This window comes from Cynocephalus volans, chromosome 6 (genome assembly GCF_027409185.1).
Source record: "Cynocephalus volans isolate mCynVol1 chromosome 6, mCynVol1.pri, whole genome shotgun sequence".
Lineage (NCBI taxonomy): Eukaryota > Metazoa > Chordata > Mammalia > Dermoptera > Cynocephalidae > Cynocephalus > Cynocephalus volans.
The window spans coordinates 95,657,533-95,678,607 of record NC_084465.1 but is presented as its reverse complement, the minus strand read 5'-3'; the positions used below and the strand labels follow the sequence as shown (position 1 = coordinate 95,678,607).

At 61.8% G+C, this 21,075-nt stretch overlaps 4 protein-coding genes and 1 non-coding gene across 6 annotated transcripts in view; 2 read left to right on the top strand and 3 right to left on the bottom strand.

Moving 5' to 3' along the window:
- Positions 1-102: 102 nt before the first annotated feature.
- Positions 103-5,258, bottom strand: MCRIP2 (MAPK regulated corepressor interacting protein 2). 2 transcript variants are annotated; one of them, XM_063100305.1, is made up of 5 exons: positions 5,018-5,258; positions 4,814-4,943; positions 1,153-1,280; positions 790-891; positions 103-425 (listed from the first exon to the last, which is right to left on the bottom strand). In XM_063100305.1, the coding sequence occupies exons 1-5, from the start codon at positions 5,067-5,069 to the stop codon at positions 355-357; spliced, it is 483 nt and encodes a 160-aa protein (XP_062956375.1). In that variant the 5' UTR covers positions 5,070-5,258; the 3' UTR covers positions 103-354. The 2 variants fall into 2 exon arrangements, with proteins under 2 accessions (XP_062956375.1, XP_062956377.1); XM_063100307.1 differs by lacking the exon at positions 790-891.
- A 6,465-nt stretch (positions 5,259-11,723) lies between these two features.
- On the top strand, positions 11,724-11,794 carry TRNAG-CCC (transfer RNA glycine (anticodon CCC)). Its single transcript has one exon. It is a non-coding gene; the product is annotated as a tRNA-Gly (tRNA).
- A 331-nt stretch (positions 11,795-12,125) lies between these two features.
- METTL26 (methyltransferase like 26) lies at positions 12,126-13,863 on the top strand. The gene is given in 6 exon segments (XM_063100646.1): positions 12,126-12,378; positions 12,486-12,648; positions 12,898-12,957; positions 13,434-13,512; positions 13,596-13,661; positions 13,664-13,863. Coding segments are annotated over 6 exon segments (651 nt in total). The 5' UTR covers positions 12,126-12,181; the 3' UTR covers positions 13,750-13,863.
- A 380-nt stretch (positions 13,864-14,243) lies between these two features.
- On the bottom strand, positions 14,244-16,596 carry WFIKKN1 (WAP, follistatin/kazal, immunoglobulin, kunitz and netrin domain containing 1). Its single transcript, XM_063101337.1, has 2 exons — positions 16,426-16,596; positions 14,244-15,716 (listed from the first exon to the last, which is right to left on the bottom strand). The coding sequence occupies exons 1-2, from the start codon at positions 16,594-16,596 to the stop codon at positions 14,244-14,246; spliced, it is 1,644 nt and encodes a 547-aa protein (XP_062957407.1).
- A 2,111-nt stretch (positions 16,597-18,707) lies between these two features.
- Positions 18,708-21,075, bottom strand: part of RAB40C (RAB40C, member RAS oncogene family) — a 28,150-nt gene continuing 25,782 nt past the window's right edge. The window contains exon 6 of the mRNA XM_063099574.1: positions 18,708-20,627. Coding sequence (XP_062955644.1) covers positions 20,347-20,627 — 281 coding nt within the window. The 3' untranslated portion in view covers positions 18,708-20,346. The remainder of the gene's footprint in view (positions 20,628-21,075) is intronic.

Genomic DNA, 21,075 nt, shown 5'->3' with positions numbered 1-21,075 from the left:
GAGTTAGGCAGAGTTGTAGCCTCTGCCAGTCCAGGAGTACCACGATGGACAGGAACTGGACACGAGGACCCCCCACACCCCAAGTCAAGGCCACTCTGGAAAGATAGTTTGTCCACTTTATTAGCCTGGAGCTCCTCCTGTGCTCCCTGGGCACAGTGAGCAGGGTTGAGGTCTGACAGGTTCAGTCCCCGGCAGCTTGGAACAGCTAGGCCAAGGGAAAGGTAGGTGCAAAAGTCCAAATGTTGGCACTTCAGGTGTGGCAAGCGCTCAGCCAGACCACCATGGGTGGACTGGGCACCAGGGTCCTCTTCTGGCAAAGGGTCCGCCGTGGCAGTGTTCCTTCTCAGGCAGGTGCTAGGAGCAGTTGGTGATTCTAGCCAGGAACTGCTGCGCCCACCACTCGTCCAGATCGATGGGCACGAAGTCTGTGGGCAGAGAAGGCTGGGCAGTGATGCCACTTCCTAGACTGGTCATCATCTCTCCCCTTGAGCTGACCAACCATCACCTGGACTCCAAACATAGCAGGCGCTGGGAAGAAGGAAGTCAGGCTCGGGAACCTCCTCCCTGGTGCCCTGGGGGTGGAACCTTGCAGGGCCTGGGTCAGGGTCAGAGGGGCTGGGGGGTACTACTTGGGGAGACGAGGGCTATGGGGGACTCCCTTGGGGGACAGGAAGTGTGGGAGGAGACTCGCTGAGGCGACAGGGACTGGGGAGATCCCAGAGACCGGGGCTAGGCTCAGGAAGAATCAGGAGTGGAAGATCGCCCAGGGGGAGAGGCTGGGGGGCTCACTCTGTAGCCGGGGATTGGGGGTCCTCTCCATGTACTGCACAGGCCTCGGCCCGCTCTCACTGGCTGGGCCACCATCCAGCTGCTGCTCCACCTGCTGCCAGGCTGTGGGGGCAGGGCAGACAGGCTGAGCCAGGCCGCTGGCATCCCATCTACCACCCCCAGGGCCTGGTGGCCACCCTGGACTCCAGCCCAGGACAGGGAGTGGGCATCCTGTTCAACAGTCACAGGACATGGGAGCAGAGAGCCAAGGAAAAGCCCAGCCCTCTAGCTGCTGGGAGTCAGGTTGCAGTGGGGAAGAAGTCCTAGCTTGCATGTTACTAAGACCCAGTGGCCCAGGCCACACCCTCCAGCCCCCCTCACTACCTTCCGACACAAAGCGGACGTTCTCCTCGTGGGCCAGTGTGTAGGTCTCCTGGGTCCCCTCGAGGGATGGGGACATGGTGGAAGGCCGCCGGCCATTCACTCGATTGAACACAAGCCTCGGCCCCGGACTGCAGGAGGGGGAGGAGACAACCATGGTCAGCACCTGTCCCAGGCCCAGGTGCTGCCCGGTGGAAATCAAGAGCAGCCTCGGGCCACGCCCACCGCCAGCCTGGGCACTTCCCTGAACCACAGAGCAGCCGCCTGCAGCCATCAGTGGCCAAGACCTCTCTCCAGCAGGCCCCAAGCCCCAGAAGCTCAGCTCACACTTGCAGCCCCGGGCCCTGAGGGAGGCGAGTGGCTGTAGGCCAGGGAGGGGCCCCCAGCTCTTTGTGTCCCAGGCCCCAAGCAGGGCTACACTCAGTGCCCTCCAACGGTCTTGCAGGTGCCCCCACTGCCACCTGCTTCCTGTCCCTGTCCCTGTCCAGCCAGGCCTCCAGCAGCCCAGGTTCTAACTTGAAGCTGTGACCAGGTTTTTCTGTCCCAACCCCACCCATGGGGTGCAGTTTTTGGCTGTGTTCTCCCCCCACAGAAGTTTCTCCATCTTGCTTACGCCCCACTGTGGCAGAACAGACCCAAGCAAGAACAGGGCACCTGTGCCCTTCCCTCTCCCCGGCTGCCCCCAGAGTGCCAAGGTGGCAATCCCTGAGGGGGAGAGTGAGACTGCAACCCCAGCCCACTCCCCATGGGCCCAAGACAAGGGGCAGCCCTGAACGACGTGGCCCCCTTTGGTGCTGCACACGACGTCCAGGGAGCTGCTGGTCCCAGGGCAGCAGTTGGCCAAACCCTGCGCACACAAGGCCCCAGACGGGGCCGTGGAGGGAATGGGGCCCGCACCTACAGCAGGAGGTGGGAGCCGGGAGTCCTGGGCTGCGCCGGCCACTCCGCCAGGCACTCGCGGTCCCGGCCGGCCTGCTCGCCTTCCTGGGCTCAGGTGCCCCACCGCCGCTCTGGGTTCCTCCTCAGGTGAGAGGGGCACTAAAATAAAGAGGAGTAGCTTGAGGGGCGCAGGGTCGTGCCAGCCCCAGGGCTGGCAGGGTCTGGTGGCCGCAGAGAATCTTAAATGTGCAGGTGGAGACCTGGAAGGGCGCAGGGGGTCCCCCCAGGCCCACTTGTTGCCTGACTTATGGCACAGACCAGAGGGCATAAAGGCTTGTCCTCAACTTGGACAGCCCGCCTTGCCTGCAAGCCACTATCACCCCAAGAGGCTGAAAACTCCAGAGAGAAGCTTGCAGGCTGGATGTCAATTTTTTTTTTTTTTTTTTTTTAACTTTCTGGATGTCAATTTTTACGTAGAAGGAAATCACAGCCAGGAGCTGTGAATTACAAGGACCAAAGCGGTGGCCCTGGGGTTGAGGCGGCACCCGCCTGCCCCGCCCCAGAGGTTGTAGTTATGTAAGGCTGGGGCTTGGTGGGGGAAAGGGCACAGCCCCAGCACACACCTGTGGATGGTGGCCAAGGGACGCTGCCTACAGTCCAGCTCCAGCCCATGGTGCCCACAGGGGCATCCCCTCCACGACCCCCAAGGGAGACCACCCCCGTTTTTCAGCTCAGGACCCTGGGCTGGGGAGGGAAGTGACCTGCCCATGTCACATACTGTGAGTGGGTGGTGGCATCAGGATTGAACAGCAGTCCAGAGAACAAAGCCCACATCCCTGACCCAAACCAGCCCCCAAGCAAGCCCTCCCAACCAGTGGACATCACCTCAGTTTATCTTATTCTCTCCCCCATCTGTTCTCTCACTAGGGGGAGAACTGGCCAGGGGTACCTCTGGCCTGTTAACCTTCACTGGCCCCACCAGACCCGTGCCCCTCCCAGAACAGGAGCCCTAGATGTAGCGGGTCAGCAGCTCTGAGCCTCTTGTGTGCCATCAGTGACCCTGACACCCTCTTGTCCCACAGCCAGAGCAAGGCACTAAGGAGAGGAAAAGGCAAGGTGCAGAATAGGGCAACTGTACAGGGTGGCTCCACAGCTGATGGAAGCCCCCAGTCCAGGGACTGGTGGGGGGACAGTGAGCCCCAGTGGGCACACGCCCTGCCCTGACCACGGCTCCTCATGTCCAGCAGGATGGGTGGCTAACCCCTCAGGCGCCAGCAGGCCCAGCCTGACTGGCTGACAGAGGACCTCAGACGTCCACACCAGGTTTGGCCTCCTGGGGGCTTTAAGGGCTCTAGCAGCACAGCAAAGAGACCTGTGGGTGTCCACGGTGCCCCTTGCCCACTTAGGGCTCTGGGGAACATTGTTAGCTTTCCCACTTCTTCCCTGGCACACCCTCCCAACTTTGCCACAGACTCACCCTTGCGCCCCAGCAATGGGGCCTTGGAGAGAAAAGGAAGGTGTGTTCCTCTAGGAAAGGGAGAATACCCCGGGCCACTCCAGTCCCACGCTCCCTCCCTGGTTGAACATGTGGAGGCTACACACCTGTGCCTCAGTTTCCCCCAAAAGGTAAGGCTGATATCATCAGAGTTTCCCAGCACAGCCTGGTTGCTGCGGAGCCCCTCCAAGACCCCACTCACTTCCCTCTACCAGATGCACCTCTGGCTAGGATGCTTTCCTCTCTAGGATCCAGCCCCGGAGTAAGAACATGCCCCCCAGCAGAAAGACCCCCTCTCTGCCAGTGTCTCAAATACCCATCCCCAGAACCTCCCCCTAACCTGAGGGGTGAAGCCCAGTAACTAAGAGATGGGGAGGGGGCAGGCTGAGGGTGGCCCAGCAGCACCCCCTCCACCCTTGGTGGTTGTTTGTCCTCCCCTTGCTAAGCCCCTCTGTTTACCTGCACCCTCGTCCTGCCCCCCAGCATTGCCTCCGTATTCGTGTGCCACCCCCACCCAGAGCCTGCGCCCAGTAGCCCTCCAGCCTGCAGGGGCCAGAGCAAAGTCCACAGGCCCCAGAAACGCATGGATCACATGAGAAGAACTCCCCGAAGAACTGAGCCAAGAAGTAAAAAGTTCAGTTCCGGGGATGGCGAGTGTCCAACTTCCAGGTCACGGTAACGTGGAGGCCAAAGTGACCAGGACTAAGCCTCCTGTGGCCTCAGGCTCTTGGGCGCGTGGCAGACCCGCTGGTTGGGAAAGGTAGGAAGCCACCGTTCAAAGCTCCGAGCATCTGCTGGGGAGGGGAACTCCAGGGCCCCAGGGTGCTTGGGGTGAAGGGCAGTGGCTTGGCAAGGCCGGAGAGAAACGTGTGCATCTCTCCCTCACTGAGCTCCACAAGAACACAGCCAGGAGACCGAGCCCAGCACCTCGACCTCGGCCTGCCCCAGAGGGGCTCAAGCGCCAGCCCGAGGTCGCCCGGAGACCCTGCGATGCAGGAGCCGGCGGCTCTCTCCCCGCTCTGGATCCTCGGGGGACCACGCAGCCAGCAGGGTCCACGCACCCGGGGCCCACTCCCTCCGCCCCAGCCGGGTGAGGGGCGGGCGCGGCGCTGCGTGGGCGGGGCCTGCATGCGCGCCCCGCCCCCTGCGCGCCCGCCCCGCCTCCAGCACGTGGCCGGGGCTCCGTTAACCTTTCCCCAAGGTCATCCTCCCGAGGCCGCTGCGGTGGTGGCGGGGGGCGGGGGTGGGGGGCGAGCGAGGCCGGGCTCGGGCCGGGGCCGCACGTCTCACCTCGACAGGGGCCAGGGTCCCGGCGGCTGCGCGCTGGGCTGCGCCCGACGGGGCGGCGAGGTGGGCGGCGCGGGCTGCCGGCATTTCAGGAGCTCGCCGAGTCTGCTCTCCACCTGCTGCTGCGTGGGACCTGAAGGCACAGGGACCGCGCTCAGCCGCCCGCCCCGGGCGCGCCGACCCCGCTGCCCGCCTCCGCCCGCGCACCTGTGCGACGCTGCGCGACCAGCTTGCTGGGCCCCTTGGTGATGGTGTACATGGTGCGCCGGCCCCGCACGCGCTAGCAGACGGTAGCCGACCCGCGGCCGGATCCCGTGCCCTCCCCCCGGGCTCGCACTTAACGGGTGGCCGGGCGCGGCGAGGAGGGGGCGGGACGCTCCACGCCCCCGGCCCTTAAAGGGCCCGCACGGCTCGGCCCGACTCCGGGGCTCATGGCGGAGGGAGTGTTCGGGCCCTTTGGGAAACTGGCCGAAAGGACGCCGCGAGGCAGAGGCGGAGCCGGCGGCAGCCACCGCCCCGCCCCCGCACGGCCCAAGGCCGAGCCGCAGGAAGCGCTTGGGGCCCTGACGGCCGCCCACGGACTGCAAGCTGGTGAGCCGCGGCCACCGCGACGGTGGGCTGGGCTCTGGCTCAACGGTCCTGTGGGGTCAGCAGTGATGTCCGAGCGTGGTCCTAGGAGCCCCACGAGGCTCTACCGTCGACAGGCGCTGGGAGTGCTCTGTGCTGGGGGGAGTTCCTGTGCCTGGGGGCGCCTCTGTGCTGGGGGGGGTGTCTCTGAACTGGAGGGTTCTGTGCTGGGGGAGTCTGAGCTGGGGGGGTCGCTGTGCTGGGGGCGTCGCTGTGCTGGGGGCGTGTTCTAAGCTGAGGGGTGCTCGGTGCAGACACTGGAAACAAGGGTGTCTCCACTCATATTTGGGAGCCTCAACCAAGGCGCCTGGAGAAGCCCTGGCCAGTGCGAGGGGTCACTCTTGACTTAGGTCTTCGAACTGAAGGGGTCTAAGAAGAGAAAAGCGGGGTGGTCTGCCTGGATTTGGGGAGAGACATGCTACCCTAGGAAACTTCCTTCCACCCCTGGGGACCAGAGCACTGGCTGCACTCTGCCCAATGGCAGAGTGCACCACCAGCCCCAATCCAGGGGCAGGGTGGGGGCAGGGCCCTGGGGAGAGAGGACGTGAGGCAGGCCAGGCTTGGCTAAATTGTCCTGCAGGAGAGAGAACAGCTACCCCCACCCACTCCCAGGCCATGGGGTCTGTCCAATACCCGCTGCAGTGTTGGTGCCTCAGGATCATCATGGGTGACTTCCAGAGAGCTTGGAGGCCCCAGAGCCAGGACACCTGGGGCACCCAGCACCCACTAATCTCCGCCTCAGGGTTCCTTTGTGAGGATTAGAGTGCCTGTTCCTCCCCTCTCTAGGGCTGCTCAGAAACCTGGTCCGAGGGAGTCCTCTGCTCAGGGCTGTCCACCACACCTGGGCTAGCACTAGTGGGTTGAGCCTGAGGGCTCTGTGGGCATGGCCCAGGCCTGCTCTCATTCTCCATAGGGTTGGGTTCAATCCCTAATGTTTCCCCCACCCAAGGAGACAAATGCTGAGCTGAGACTTGGTGATGGGTCTTGAAATCTACGCTGTTGATAACAGCAGGGTCAAGAATTCAGATCCTTGTACCCACCCCAAAGCCCTCAGGGGTCCTGTACTCCTCCCACAAACATTTGAGGAGGCTCAGTCTGTGCAGGGACCAGGGTCTGGGGATGTCCACTGTCCACAAATTCTCTGAATGGGAGGTCGAGGCTGCTGCAGCTGGGACAAGAGGGGCGGTAGCACCTCAGGGCAGGGGTGGAAGCAGTTCTTTCTTTCTAAATCTCCAGACGACAAGCAAGAGATGCACAACATGGAAGGGATGGGGGTGGAGTGACCAGCATGAAGACTTGCTTGGAGACCTTTGGGGAAGCTTCTGTCCAAGGGGTGGCTGGGCTGTCCTGCCTCTCATGTGGCCCCCACACCCCTTGGCTCTGCATCCTGTCCTAAGCAAGGTGGAAGGACAAAGGCCTCCCCTCCCCAGCTGCCTCCTCTTCAGGGCTGGGTTGGGCCTGTGGGAAAGACCAAGGCCCGTGACCCTGGGAGGGCGGGGGGCTGGTGAGCAGTGTGGGGAGAGGCTGCCCAGCCCCCTAGACAAGCCCACATCCTGGGAGTCCAGGCCTGAGCACATCCGCCTAGGAAGGACCCCTCACTAGCCAAGCTGACCCCCTCACTGACCCCTCCCTTTCCACCCCCGCAGTGCCCATCTCTCCCCTCACCAGCACCAGAGCTCCTGTCCGTCAAGGCCAGCCTGGTCCCAAGTCATCTGTGCAGCCTGCCCTGGCTCCCACTGGCCTTGAGCATGCTGCTCAATCACTCACAGGCAGTAAGGAGGCGGGACAGGTGCTGGGGGGCCTGCGGCTGGAGGGTGCATGTTCCAGGGGAGGGACATCCACACCAAGAGCCTGGGAAGGAAGGGGCTGCTGAGTTAGAAAGGCCGTGCAGGGGAGCAAGGCCCCCAGCATAAGGATGTGCACCCCCTAGCTGTCATGAGCTCTCTGAGGGCAGGTGCCCAGGCAGGCCAGCAAAGACAAGATGGACTTGCCCAGAGAGGCCGTGCCTGAGGTCAAAGGTTGGGCCATAAGCTCTCAGAAGGGCTCCCATGCAGGAGCAGTGGGCAAAGAATTGTCCTGACAAGCCAAGGGGAGGGGGCAGGACGAGCTGGGGCAGGTGTGGGGGTGAAAGTCCACTGGTCCCCAAGGCAGCGGGGTGCAGGGGGCACCAAGGGAGGTGGAAGGACAGGTTGGGGGGCAGGTAGCCTCACTGCTCCCAGGACCCAGCTGAGCACCCCTGGCCTGAGGACAGGGCTTGGGGAGGGCCCACCAGAGCCCCAAGAGGTCAGCGTCCAGCTGGACCCCCTACTGCATGACCTCGGCTCTGCTGCAGGGTCTCCTTGGAAGGTGGGGCCTGGGGCTGGTTCTCCCAGTTGGGCAGGAACCCTGGCCAGCCTGGCGCAGGGCAGTGGCTCCTGGCGAGCTCGAGCTTCTGCCCTCCAGTTCTGCCAGCCTTGACCTGGATCAACACTGTCTCTCTCTGCCTGCAAAGCCCCTGCAGAGGCAGCATTTTGCAGCCAGCATCACTCCCTGTTGTCAGAGAGGGGGGACCTGTCCTGGAGTTGGGCAGCTGGACGGGAGGAACCTCACCCAGCATGCAGAGTAAGAAAAGGCCTTTTCATACTGATTTTAAAAAAGCACTTTTTTTTTCTCTTGAAAAAGCCTCTAGGGGCCGGCCCGTGGCTCACTCGGGAGAGTGCGGTGCTGATAATACCAAGGCCACGTGTTCGGATCCCATATAGGGATGGCCGGTTAGCTCACTGGGTGAGCATGGTGCTGACAACACCAAGTCAAGGGTTAAGATCCCCTTACCGGTCATCTTTAAAAAAAAAAAAAAAAAGAAAAGCCTGTAAATGTAATACTAAAATTTTACATAAAAGGTGAAAAGTTCAAGTTTTCTGTCATCTTTTTTTTTTTTTTTTTAAAAGATGACCGGTAAGGGGATCTTAACCCTTGACTTGGTGTTGTCAGCACCGCGCTCCGCCAGTGAGCCAACCGGCCATCCCTATATAGGATCCGAACCCGTGGCCCTGGTGTTATCAGTACCGCACTCTCCCGAGTGAGCCACAGGCCGGCCCAACTTTTCTGTCATCTTCAATCTATTTTCCTGATCCCAAACCCATTCCCTGAGCAACCCTGACTTGAGGATGGGCTTCCGTGAGGCTCAGGGCTTGGCTTCTCCCAATGGAGGGGTGGCAGTAGCCCCCCGGAAAGGGCTCTGGTTGGGTGCCCCAGCATCTACCACCCTGTTTCCTAGGGATTGCTTGGCCTGTTCCCAAATCCAAGTAGCGTGGGTCGAATGGTGGTACTCAGAACATATGTCCACCTGGAACCTCAAATTGTGACCTTACTCAGAATAAGAGTCTTTGCAAATATAATTAAGGCAAGGATTTAGAGATGAAATCATCCTGGATTAGGGTGGGCCCTAAATCCAATGACTGGTGCCCTTACAAGAGAAAGGAGACGGAGAGTTGGACACAGAGACACACAGAGGAGGAGGCCATGTGAAAACAGAGTAGACATTGGGGTGATGTGGTCACAAGCCTAGCATCACCTGGAGCTACCAGGCGCTGCAAGAGACAAGGAAGGATCCTCCTGTAGGGCTTTGGAGGGAGCTGACACCTTTATTTTGGACTTCTGATCTCCAGAACTGCAAGAAAAATCTGTTGTTTTAAGCCACCAAGTTTTGGGATAGTTTGTTACAGCAGCCACAGGAAACTAGGCCACCAAAAAAAGTGGTGGTGGTGAAAGGGAATGGGGGGGGGCACTGCAGAGGGCTTGGGAAGGAAGCTCCGGGACATCGGACCCCTGCTGGGGCTGGGGTCCAATGAATGGTGGGCACATGGGACTGGAGCCCGGGAGGAAAGCTGGACCCTGCCCTGTGGCCAGCCTTCTGGGAGTGTGAGGAAGGGCAGTGGGTGGGGCTCAGTTGTGGGTGACTGAGCAGAGGCACAGACCCCTCCTATGGGCCAGACTCCCGAGGCAGCAGGGCAAGTGGAAGTGCAGTGGGGGCTGCCCATCCCTCCCAGGAGTTGCATCCAGGGAGCAAGTGGGCACGGGGGCCAAGACCAGGCGCTGCTGCCGTGTGGGCACTGGGTCCTTTCACAGCACACAATCTAGGGCGCGTGCCTCTCAGGGTACTGGTGATTTTATCATGTTGAACACTCACTTGGGAAGTGGCCTGTGCCCAGTACTTCCACTGGTATAGGAGAAGCCCCTCAAGAGAGCACCTGGGAGCCAGATTCAGCCTCAGGAGAGGACACTTCAGGCCCCAGCAATAACCCACACCTCCACACCTCAACCCCAGCTACAGGGGGAGGCCCCAGGGAGCGTCAGGGTCTGTGGGACCCTGCTGGACCCTGCCAGCGTATGACACATCCATGACTTTCCAGAAGATGTGTGCTCACCCTCTCAGCTGTGTCCAGCGGCTTCTCTCCCAGGCTCTGAACTCAGTGAGTGCTAGTGGCAGGTGTTGGCCCACCAGCTGCCATCCCCAAGTGATGAGTGTGGCAGGCAGCTATCAACTTGATGAGAGGCACCTGGCCTCAGGTGGCCCTGGTCATCACAGGTCCTCCTCTTTGAGAACCCCTTGAGGTGGGGGTCAGGGACGGATGCTCGCCTGTCCTGACTGCAGCACATGTAGCATGCTTGGCCAACAAACCAGGAGGAGAAGAGGCAAAAGGTGAGGCAGGACAGGAAGCTTGGGCACCCTGGGACTGGTTTCAATTCACCAGCCATCCTGCATCAAGACAGCCTGCAGCCACCCTGCGGACCTTTGGACTCTGCAGCATCAACTGGATTTCCTGGATTTCAGGCTGCCAGCCCCTGTAATATGTGTGAGCCAATTCCTTAACTTTCATTTCAAAAAATTCTGGAGGGAGAATTGAGAGAGGGAGAGAAACGGCGGGATCCCGGGCATGAGTGAGCCCTAGTCTGCTCACGCCCATACAGGAGAGAAAGTTGGGGTGTAAATGGAGTCCTGACTTCCTTAGAGAGAATTATATTGGGGCCCTTCTGACTGAGACTGATTTGGGCAACAGCTGGCCAGTAGGGATCCAAAGTCTTGACCTTGGTGTTATCAAGTATTCCTAACTCTTAAACCCACATGTTATTCCAGTAAACATTCCAGTGCTTACCACTGGGCACCAAAGATAACAGCAGAAATGTGTCGAGGCTGGGAAGAGGCTCAGCCACTGACATTTGGAAGGGCTCAGATTCGGAAGGACGGGGCAGGTTTTTTTTCAACAGCAAATACACACCATTCTTGTATTAGCCCAGTGGTGTAGGCTGAACTAAAATTGAGCTGTAGGTAAAGATCTCAACCTTCAGGTATGCACACTCAAATGCCTGTGTCGATTACATTCCTAACAGACTTGTATTGACCTTTTTTCCTGCACCCCTGGTAATTATTCTTCATAAATGTGTCCCTTTTAATAAGTTTATATCTTTTTTTTTTTTTTTAAAAAGGAAAAAAGAAAGCTCGGGGCTTTGAAACAGGAAAGGCTGCTGCAAGACTGTCACTGTGAGCACCGCACATCGCCATCCGCATGGCGGGGTCGCCCGGAGGAGGAGGTCAATTCCTGGGCTCCCCCGACGCCCCCGCCGGCTGTTCTCCCGGGGGCCTGTCCAGACTGGCCAACCCTCCCGTCCGTCAGCCGCGTGGCTGGCCCCCTGGTTTAACCACTTCGCACCCCGGCCATCCCGACTGATGCCCGACCCTGGTACCCCCTCAGCGCAATGCCAGGCTAAAATGATGGCCAGAGGGATGTCGGCTATGGGGGTTCTCACCCGTGAAAAACTGCCCAGCGAAGGGGCTAACTAACAGGGCCCGCTCGGAGACAGGGACCCCAAGCCGACAACCAGAGCTGAACCCTCGGGCACACACACAGCGCGGCCTCCACTTGACCTCAGGGGTCATCGACTCCTCACGCTGTCCGCGTACGCAGAGCTGGCTGTGGCCACCGCGGCGCCACGGAGAAGCACCGCGTCCCGAGCCCAAGGGCCAGGTCCCTGCCCAGGGCCCCGCCTACCGCAGCCCGCCAGGCCCCGCCCCCGAGGAGCCGCGCTGGAGCTCCTCAGGCTCCCGAATGCCCTGGGTTGCGCGGTTCAGGCGGCGCAGGCTCCACTCGAGGTCATCCTCTACCCCGCGTCCCTCCTCCCGCTCCTCCCCTCCAGCGCTGGGCGCCCGCCCTTCCACAGTCTGGCGGCGGCGGCGGCACGCATGCGCGTGGCGGGCCCGCATGGCGTCACAACCACCTCAGCCTGATAGTGGCTTACACCCCCAACGGCGCCGCTGGTGTAGTGGTATCATGCAAGATTCCCATTCTTGCGACCCGGGTTCGATTCCCGGGCGGCGCAAGTACAGCTCTTAGCTTATTTTTCCCCCCTCTCAGGAAAGAGCTCAGAGGTTCGAAAGGAGACCAGGAAAGAGCAAGGGGCGGGTCCCGGTCCGGAGCAGTGCGGAGGTGGCGAGCGAACACTTTAGAGCAAGTGCTGTGAAAACGCTGGCGACGACAGCGGCAGGGCCCGGGACGGGGATCGTGTATACACCAGCCGCCCCAGCCCGCCCAGCCACCGCCGGGCTGCTTCCACCGCCCCCTGCCGGCTGCGGGCCTTTTAACGGGCGGCGCGCGTGCTGCTGGGAGTCGTAGTTCACAACTCCCGGCGTGCCCCGCGGCTCCCGACGCGCCCCGCGCGGGGCCGGACTGCAGCCGCCTTAGTCTCGGCAGCCCCCGGTGCGGCACGATGCTGGTGGCGGCGGCTGCCGAGCGCAACAAGGAGCCCATCCTGCACGTGCTGCGCCAGTACGTGGACCCGGCGCGGCGCGGTGTGCGCGTGCTCGAGGTGGCCTCGGGCTCTGGCCAGCACGCGGCGCACTTCGCGCGCGCCTTTCCGCACGCCGAGTGGCAGCCGTCCGACGTGGACCAGCGCTGCTTGGACAGGTGCGCCGGGCGGCGGCCGCGGCGGCGGGCGGGCGCGGTCCGGGACTGCGGCGGCGCGTGGGTCGCGGAGTTGGCGGACCCGGGCTCCACCCGCGCGCCATCCGCAGCATCGCGGCCACCGCGCGAGCCCAGGGGCTGTCCAACGTGAAGGCCCCGCTGTACCTGGACGTGACCTGGGACTGGGAGCAGTGGGGCGGGATCCCGCCGCAGTCGCTGGACCTGCTGTTATGCATCAACATGAGCCACATCAGCCCCCTGAGCTGCACCGAGGTCCGTGCTCGGCGCAGCCCAGCCAGGCCACCCTCTCCCTGCACCCGAGGGTTGGGGCGGGTTCTCCCTTGTCACGGCCCGGCGGGTCCCCAGCTTCCAGCCCGTACTTCCTGTTTTCTTTTTGGTGGCTGGCGGGTACGGGGATCCGAACCCTTGAGCTTGGTGTTACAACACCGCGCTCTAATCCATAGAGCTCTTCCGGAGGCCTGGGGAAGGCGCCTCACAGTCCTCCTGTTTTCCCTTCCCTAGGGGCTCTTCAGAGCAGCAGGACACCTGCTCAAACCCAAGGCTTTGCTCATCACCTACGGGGTGAGTGGTCCTGCCCGAGACGGGCTTTCCCTGCTGCTCCGTTGACGTTGCTCCCCGCTGAGTTCCCTCCCTTTCTCACCACCCCTCCTGTTGCAGTATGTTCAGTCGCCCCTCTCTCCTGACATTGTCACAAGCATTTAAACACGCCCAGGCACCCCTTTTGGAACCTGTCTGTCACCTGCTAGTCTCTCTGTACCCCCTGGTGGCCCTCCTCTTGGGAGCAGGGAGGGGGTATCCTTTTCAATTTCCAGATCTTAGCCTGCAAGTCTGTCCCATGGCCCACTGGAGAATGGCCATGTCTCTCTGTCCCTGCAGCCCTATGCCATCAATGGGAAGATCTCTCCCCAGAGCAACGTGGACTTTGACCTGACCCTCAGATGCAGGTCAGAGCTGGGTGAGACAGGGCCTGGCTCAGGGGGCAGGTGAGCTGGGCACCTAACCCCCAGGCCATGACTCCACCTCCCTCCCCTCTGCAGGAACCCGGAGTGGGGGCTACGGGACACAGCCCTACTGGAGAAATTGGGCCAGGCCAGTGGCCTGCTCTTGGAGAGGATGGTAGGTGGGGTGTGGGACAGCTGGGGGTGCAGGCAGTCTCCTTGGGGACCTAGGGCTACTCCTCCAGCAAGGCACTTCTCCAGGTAGACATGCCAGCCAACAACAAGTGCTTGATTTTCCGGAAAGAGTAACCTCCTCCTTCACCCCACATGCCTGCATCCCTGCCGAAGGCTCTGTCGGGCAGAAACCCGATCACCAGCCCCTCCTCCCTGGGCCCAGCTACTGTCTTGGGGATGACCAGCACCACTCCTCTCTGGGCTCTTGACTGGCAGCTGCAGGGCCATCAAGAGCCTGGGCTCAGCTTGTCTCAAAATAAAGTGTTTCTTGCTGCCCCACTGCGGGTGTCCGCCACACCTCTTTCTGGGAGCATTTCGTGGGCATGGGTGGGCAGGAGGGGTCTGTTCTGTGGGGTCAGGGCTTGGGGGTGTCCTGGACCTTGCTGCTGGAGCTTGGGCAGCAGAGGACAGAGGTGGGACCCAGGGACAGTGGCAGGGGCACGATAGAGCTGGTCCCTGCCTGTGTTTCAGGGACACAGGAGGTCCCCAGGAGTGAGTTGGTGGTCCCTGGTGACCTTGCAAGGAGCCAAAGCTGCAAGTGGTGGCAGGACCCCAGCTGGAGAACAGGCTGGGGAGGGGGTTCCCAACTAGCACCAGCAGCCCATGAGGTCCGGGGGCGAGGGAAAGGCTTTTATTTAACAGGGAAGGAGAGTGGGAACAGCACGGGCAGCAAGGCTAGTCCTGGAAGCGGTTGAGCAGCTCGCAGGCCTTCTTCTCGAGCAGCTCTGAGATCTTCTTGACACGCTTCTCGTTAGCAGCACGGATGTAGCTGCCAGGGTCCAGCATGGCCACGCCATCATGCACCTCGCCCATGATTACTAGTGGCTCATTGCCAGCTGTCACATTGGGGCAGGGGCAGGTCCAGTCCATGCCACTCAGCGTCACTTCCAGGTACTTGGTGCCCAGGAACTTGAGGCCCATCTTGTCGTCCTTGAGCACATTGTCCAGGGCCACGCGGGCGATGCCAGCACCAGCCTCAGGCTCCTCCAGCACCTCAGTGAGCCGTCCCACGATGGCGAAGTCGCTGCGGCACAGGCTCAGTGCCAGCTTGCTCCTGTGGCGACAGGCCCGGCAGGGCGGCATCCTCGGCACCGGGCAGGCATCCTCGCAGCTCTCACGGCTCTCGAAGTTGTTGCCATTGCCCTCGCAGCCACTGTACAGGAAGGGGTGGCACTGCTGCAGCAGCGGGCTGTAGGCCCAGCGTGGCTCCCAGCCCTGGCAGGGGCCCTGCACAGCCGGCAGCACACAGGTGTCCCCGGGGCCACGGGCACATGCCTGCTGGCATGCCTCGTATGTCTCGAAGCCCCAGGCAGCCCCTTCACAGCCGAGAGCCGGGAAGGTCATGCAGCCGCCCCGCTGTGGGTCAAAGTGCCAGAGGACGTGGTGGGAGGAGGTGGGGCTGGCACAGGCCTGCCTGTCTGGCAGGCACTCAGCAGGGTGGCTGGGGGCCTTGTCCCTGGACGGCTCCCGCTGGATCACAGAGAGCGGGAAGTCCACCCGCAGCAGGCCAGCAGCGTTGCGCGCAGTGCAGGTGTACAGGCCAGCGTCCTCAGGCCGCGCATTGTACAGCACCAGCTGCCCGATGCTGGTGACCACCACGTTGCCGTACATCTGGTCAGGGCGCATGATCAGGTTCTCCCGCTGGTGGCTCTGCTTCTCCCAGGTCACAGTGGGTGGCGGGTGGCCGCTGACGTCGCAGTGGAGGCTGGCGGTGCCCCCAACCTGTACAGCCTGCGGGGAGGGGCTGTTGTACAGCGCGGGCGGCATGGGGGCGGCCCCGGGCGTGGGGCGGGCTGTGGTCTCAGGCGGCCCAGGGCTGCTGGACGGCCAGCTGAGGATGTGCTTGCAGGGCACCACATGCAGGTGGAGGCCGCGCAGGCAGGCTTCAGCGTCCATATAGCAGCGGTTGTAGTAGGTGAGGCCGTCAGAGGCGCAGGTGAAGCTGGGTTCCTTCTCGCAGCGGTCACGGCAGCGGCACACGGGCTGCCCGTCCCAGATGTCGCAGTTGGAACCTTGCTCTGGGCACGCGAAGCCCTCACAGGAGGCTGTTGGCATGGGTGAAGCGGGCCCACCATTGGGGAAGCGGGCCGCCACACAGCTCCGCAGCCCACACACATTGGTGCAGCACTTCTCAGCAGTTGTGCAGTCCTGGGGATGTGGGAGGGGGGACAGCTCAGCAAGGCCCCAGCACCCGTCCAGCCTTCCCCCGGGGGCTCCACCCTTCCCCTGTTGGGATGCCCAGATGGGGCAGGAGTGAATCCCTGCTCCGTGGCTATAGCTAATGACGGCCTCTCCCACAGCCTCAGTTTCCCCTCTTGGAAAGCTGAGGAGGATTGCTTTCTCTCCAGTACCATGAGCTGCAATGCCACATGCTCATCCTATTTAGCCTCTGACATCCCAAGCAAGTTTCATTCTTATTCCCATAATACAGAGGAGGAAACAGAGGCCCAGGGAGGACACGCGATGTGCTCATGGAGCTCTTGCAGGTGACACAGTGCCTGGCTGCAAGGGCCACCCATTTGACTACAGCCCACCCCTGCTGTGCCTTCAGGAGCCCCCTGAGTTCGTCCTCCCCACTGGTCCGGACATGAGGAAAAGGTTCAGCCGAGGGCAGGGCAGGTGGTGCCGTCTATGGGGCGGGTCTGTGGCCTGGGCCAGAGGCATGTGTTCACTCCGTCCTCAGAGAATAGCTGGCACTCAGAGTGGGGAGGGGCAGGTCTGGTGAGGACGAGAGACACAGCCCAAAACTCTAGCAGAAGAGTCTGGAACCCAGAGACCGTGCTCCTGGGGCTAGGACTGGGGGTGAGGTCCGGGTTTCCCCAGGGTGGCTGAGTCCAAGCCCCCTACCTCCACTCACCTGGTCCCTGATGCACTCACGCTCACAGGTACTCTGGGCATCCACCCACAGGCTGGGGCTGAGCTGGTTGGGGCATATGCCCAGGTGGCCTCCAGGTCCTGGCGGCAGGCCGGCCCCCGCGGTCAGCCCCAGCATGAGCAGCAGAGGCAGGAGCCGCTGTGGGGCAGGCATGGAGACTGCTCGGTTGGGGGCCGGGGGTCAGTGGCCACCAGCCCCTCCTCGGGCCCCACTGAGCCGGGCTCCCAGCAGGCATCCACACTAGGGGGTGAGGCCTGGAATCGGCTGCTCCTGCCCTGGGGGCCCCAGCGTCCCCAGGCCCCTTTGCTCACTCCGCTCACAATTCTCTGGGATCCCTTTCGGCCCTGAGTCCACAGCAGATGCTTCTGTTGTCCTGTCGAGCTCTCAGCTTCTGTCCATGTGGTTCCAGCCCCTCCTCAGCCTGTCCCCCACTGCCCCAACTCATGTGGGTGGTTCCCAGGCCCAGGTCAGCGCAGGGCAGGGAGTGGGAGAGGGGAGGAGGGCTGGGGAGGGGCCAGAGGCCCAGGAGCACAGAACCACTGCCACAAGGGTCACCGAGAGGCGGGGAAGGGCAAGGGCCAGCTCTGGCCAGAGAGGGGGAGAGGTGGGGAGACACTGTAACCCGAGCACCTTCCTCCGTGCCCTGGGGTCTAGGGATGAAGGACTAAGATCAAAGTCTCTTTGAGACCCTCCCACTCTCCACTCATGAAGGAGGGGGCAGGGCTGGCAGACCTCAGATTTCGACCTAAACCCTTATGAACCCCCTTTGGTTCCCACTTGGTGGGAGTGGACAGGCACAGGCACTCCCGCCCCACCCCCAGCTGACCACTGGCCTGGGTCTCCCCACAAGGCAGGTCCAGGCTGACACCTGGCCTCTGTGGGTCCGAGTAAGGTACAGGGCTCCCCATCCAGCCCAGCAGAGGTGTGTAAGGGTAGGGAGTCCGTTCCTTTCCCAGTGAAGATTCCACAACCTTCACGATCCTTGCAGGGTTACGACCTGCCATCAGGGCCTGGGATTGAGTCTAAACCCTGCTGGGGGGAGGCCTTTGCAGCCACAGCTGGGCCTCTGCTAACCGTGGGGTGGAGTCCTGACACTGTGGGATTTTTAATTCCCAGAGACCCCTACACTGACAGCCGGTCCCTGGCTCCTAGCCCAGGGCTCTGTGCCCCTTGGGCCCTTCCTCAACAGGGTAAGGCAGGTGCAAGAAAAGCAAGGCTGTCCATGTGTACGCTGGCCACACCAGTCACACGGCTGCCCGGCACCAGACATGCAGCTTCACGGGGGACAGCAGCACCCTGAGGGAAAGCTAGGCCCCAGGATATCTGAACACACCCTGAGGAGCAAGCGTCTTAGAAGGTGCTCAAGGAGCCATGGGCTCCTGGAAAGTGCTCCCCTACCCCCAGCCAGCCCCAGAATTCAAAGCCCTCCCAGCACTGCTGAGGCTGGGCCAGCAGGGACACAGAGGCCCCTCATTGGCGTGGGAGAGGGCAGAGAGCTGGCCAGCCTCTCAGCCAAGATCAAACACAGGCGGCAGGACAAAGGGCCACAGGAATCTGCCCTTCCAAACCCGTCTGCAGCTCCAGAGGCCTGGAGCCCCAGGGTGTGCTTCTCTGAGACAGATGGAAAATGCCCCCATGACCCTGTGGCTGACCTCTGGCCCAGGAGGCAGGGTAAGAAAAGCCCACTCTGCTCAGAATGAGACCAGAGATGGCTGTCAGGGGCCAAGGCGCCAGTGGTCCCTGGGTCTGCAAGGGGGGCTGCGGGTGAGCCTGCCCCTAACGTGGGGTGGGGGCAGCTGGGCCAGGCCTTGGACAGGGCTCCCTACAGATGACCTCGGATTCACTGTAGCCTGGCAGCCCTGGCTGGGGAAGAGCTTGAAGGCCAGGACACTCCGAAATAGATGGCTTTCCCACCAAGAAGGTTCAACTCCAGGCTTGGCTCTTGGGGGTCCTTGAAGCTAGGAAAGTTGTGGGGGACAGTCCCCCCGGGTTGTCTGCTGCTGGGGGCTGTGAGCAAGGGCTCGGCATGAGGAGGTGGGCCCCGTCCACCAGGAAACACAGCCCAGCCATTCCAGCACAGTGCGGCCCCGTGACTGGGAGGTGAGTCCAGTGGCTGCTGCAGGTCCATGAGGTCAGCTGTAGGGGATGGAGAGGCCAGCAAAGGCCAGGGCCAGTCTGGTGGCACAGAGCAGCGCTGGGCCCTCGTGGCAGGCCCACCCCCACTCTGCCACATAAGACCAGAGACTGATGCACACAAACCAAGGCACAGGGTCACAGCTGAATTACGTTTACTGTACAAAGAAATGACAGCTCAGAGAACCAGGACTGGCAGGTGTGCCAGACAGCAGTAAGGGTAGTGTTGATACCGAGAGTGCAGGACCACCTGGGGCCTCAAGACAAAGTCTGTGTGATTTTGTTCATAATTCCAGACAAAGGGACCCTGTGGGCAGCAACAGGCAGGTGGTGCTGAGAGGTGGCCCGGCCTCCAGGCAGGGTCCCTTGGAGTTGCCTGGCCCAGGCTCCCTTGTTCATTCAGCAACTCACATGGGCCTTTGCCCTCCCAGAACAGCAGGCTGCATGACTGCGTGTCCACTGGTGCCCGGGCCATGCCCTCCACAGGTCCACCTCTGATGGCATCACTGTGCAGTCTCCGTGGAGGGGAGGTCCCAGGCCCAGGGAGGGTTCCTGCTGCATGCTGGCCGCTGCTGGGCTGGAGCCAAGGGCAGGAGGTAGAGTTGAGCACCAGTGTGACTGAATTTGCAGGCTAGGTGGGGCAGGTGGTGGGGAGCAGTCACAGAGGACGGCACCTGTGGACCTGCTGCCCAGGGCCCTGTGGAGGGACAGTCAATGGCTTCAAAAGGAGATAGGTGAATAGCCCTACTGTGCCTGGGCCTCCAGCACAAGGGCCGGAGGGTCCTCAGGAAGAACTCAGTGTCCACACTGTGCCCACAGCGTCCACACTGTGCCCACAGCGTGGATGAGGCCCTGTTCCACACAGCATCACCAAGACACAGGTCAGAGTGGTTCTGGTGGCCATGTGGCCTCGCAGGGCAGAAGAGCAACAACAGGCGGGCAGCGGCTGAGGGGCATGTCCGAGGCCAGTGAACAGAAGCTGCCGAGGACAGGAGGTCGAAGCGAGTGCCCAGGGTCCAGAGCCACAGGAGGTGAGCAGGTGGTGGCCCCACCAAGTATTTATAGTTGACAAATGGCTTTGCATCTTCTAATTAGACGCTGTGCAGTAAACCTCACTGAAGGTGTCAAACAGCAGGAAGGTCTGGGCAGGGCAGGGACCCCTGTAGTGACACCAGAGTGGCTTCCAGGCACACAGGAATGGCATCCAGAGCATGATGGCAGGAGCCACACCCCTGCCTGCTGCCAGGAGCTCCCAGAGGGTGTGCCTGCCCACGTGCCTCCTGTCCCCTCCAAGTGTTCGTGAGTTCAGAGGAGGATTCCAGTGGATCCTTTCCCATCATCGCCTCAAATCCCCCCCCCCTCAGATGTCCCAAGTGCATCCCCACAGCCATGTGGCTGTGAAGAGGTGAGCTCACCATGTGGCTGCATCCAGGCTTCCCTGATGACCCTTTAAAAATGTACAAAATGGGTAAAACGTCCTCGTGTCCTCAATATAAATAAGAAAGGAGAGCCAGGCTCCCTCCCAGCGAGTCCAGGCAACCCTGGAGTCCAGGTTTGTTTCAGACCAAGATTCACATAGCGCCCGCAGCAGCTCCTCCACCGCCCACGAGTGAGGCCTCCTGCACACTCCTGCCCTCCACGCAACACAGGCAGAGGGAAGCCCGACGCTTCTCAGGCAGGGCTTCATGGCCAGTCTCCCCCGCATGTCCTGGGCGTCCCCAGCAAGCCCTCCCAGAGCATCTGGACGCGGTGGCACCCAGCCTGCCCCTGCTAGGAGATCTTGCAGTTGCTCCGCGAGCAGTTCTGGGGCGGGCTCTGGGGAGGACGGATGGACTTGGACCTCTTGAGGCTATTGCCCTTGCTGCCACTGCCCCCAGCCCCACTGGCCAGGGAGTAGGAGCGACCGTGCATCATAACTGCGTTCATGCCATTGGCCATCGAGAAGGACTTGAGGTGGCTCTTGATGGTGACTGGCAGCGGGAGCTTGTCAATGAGGTGCACGGGGGTGCAGGAGACGATGGCGCGGCAGCAAAGATCCTGCAAGCTGAACACTGGGGAGTTGGGGGGACAGAGGGGTCAGACAGGCTGTGGGGGCAGACCATAGGGGTGGGGGCAGCGGCAGGGAGACACTGGGGGCAAGTGGCCCTCTGACTACCACATGACCATGACAACTGCCTGGGAAGGTCTCACACTCCTGGTGGTTTCCCTGGGACAGGGGGACAGGGCTTCTCAGGAACCTAAAGCTGCAGCTGCCTGCTGACGGGGGCGTGCACCAGGCGCTACCTCCACCTGCCTTCTCTCCTAGAGCTGGGCACAATGCTTCCAGAGACCAGCTCTTCCCAGCTCGGGGGTAGGACTGAAGTTTCTGGCAACCCCAGGAACCTCCTGGGGTGCACAGGGTATGCTGACTAGCTCTTCAAGCCCAGTCACCCGGCAGCCTCTCCTACAGCTCTGGCTGGATTTCAACTCAATCTAGCCTGACCATAACCGGCAGCAGTC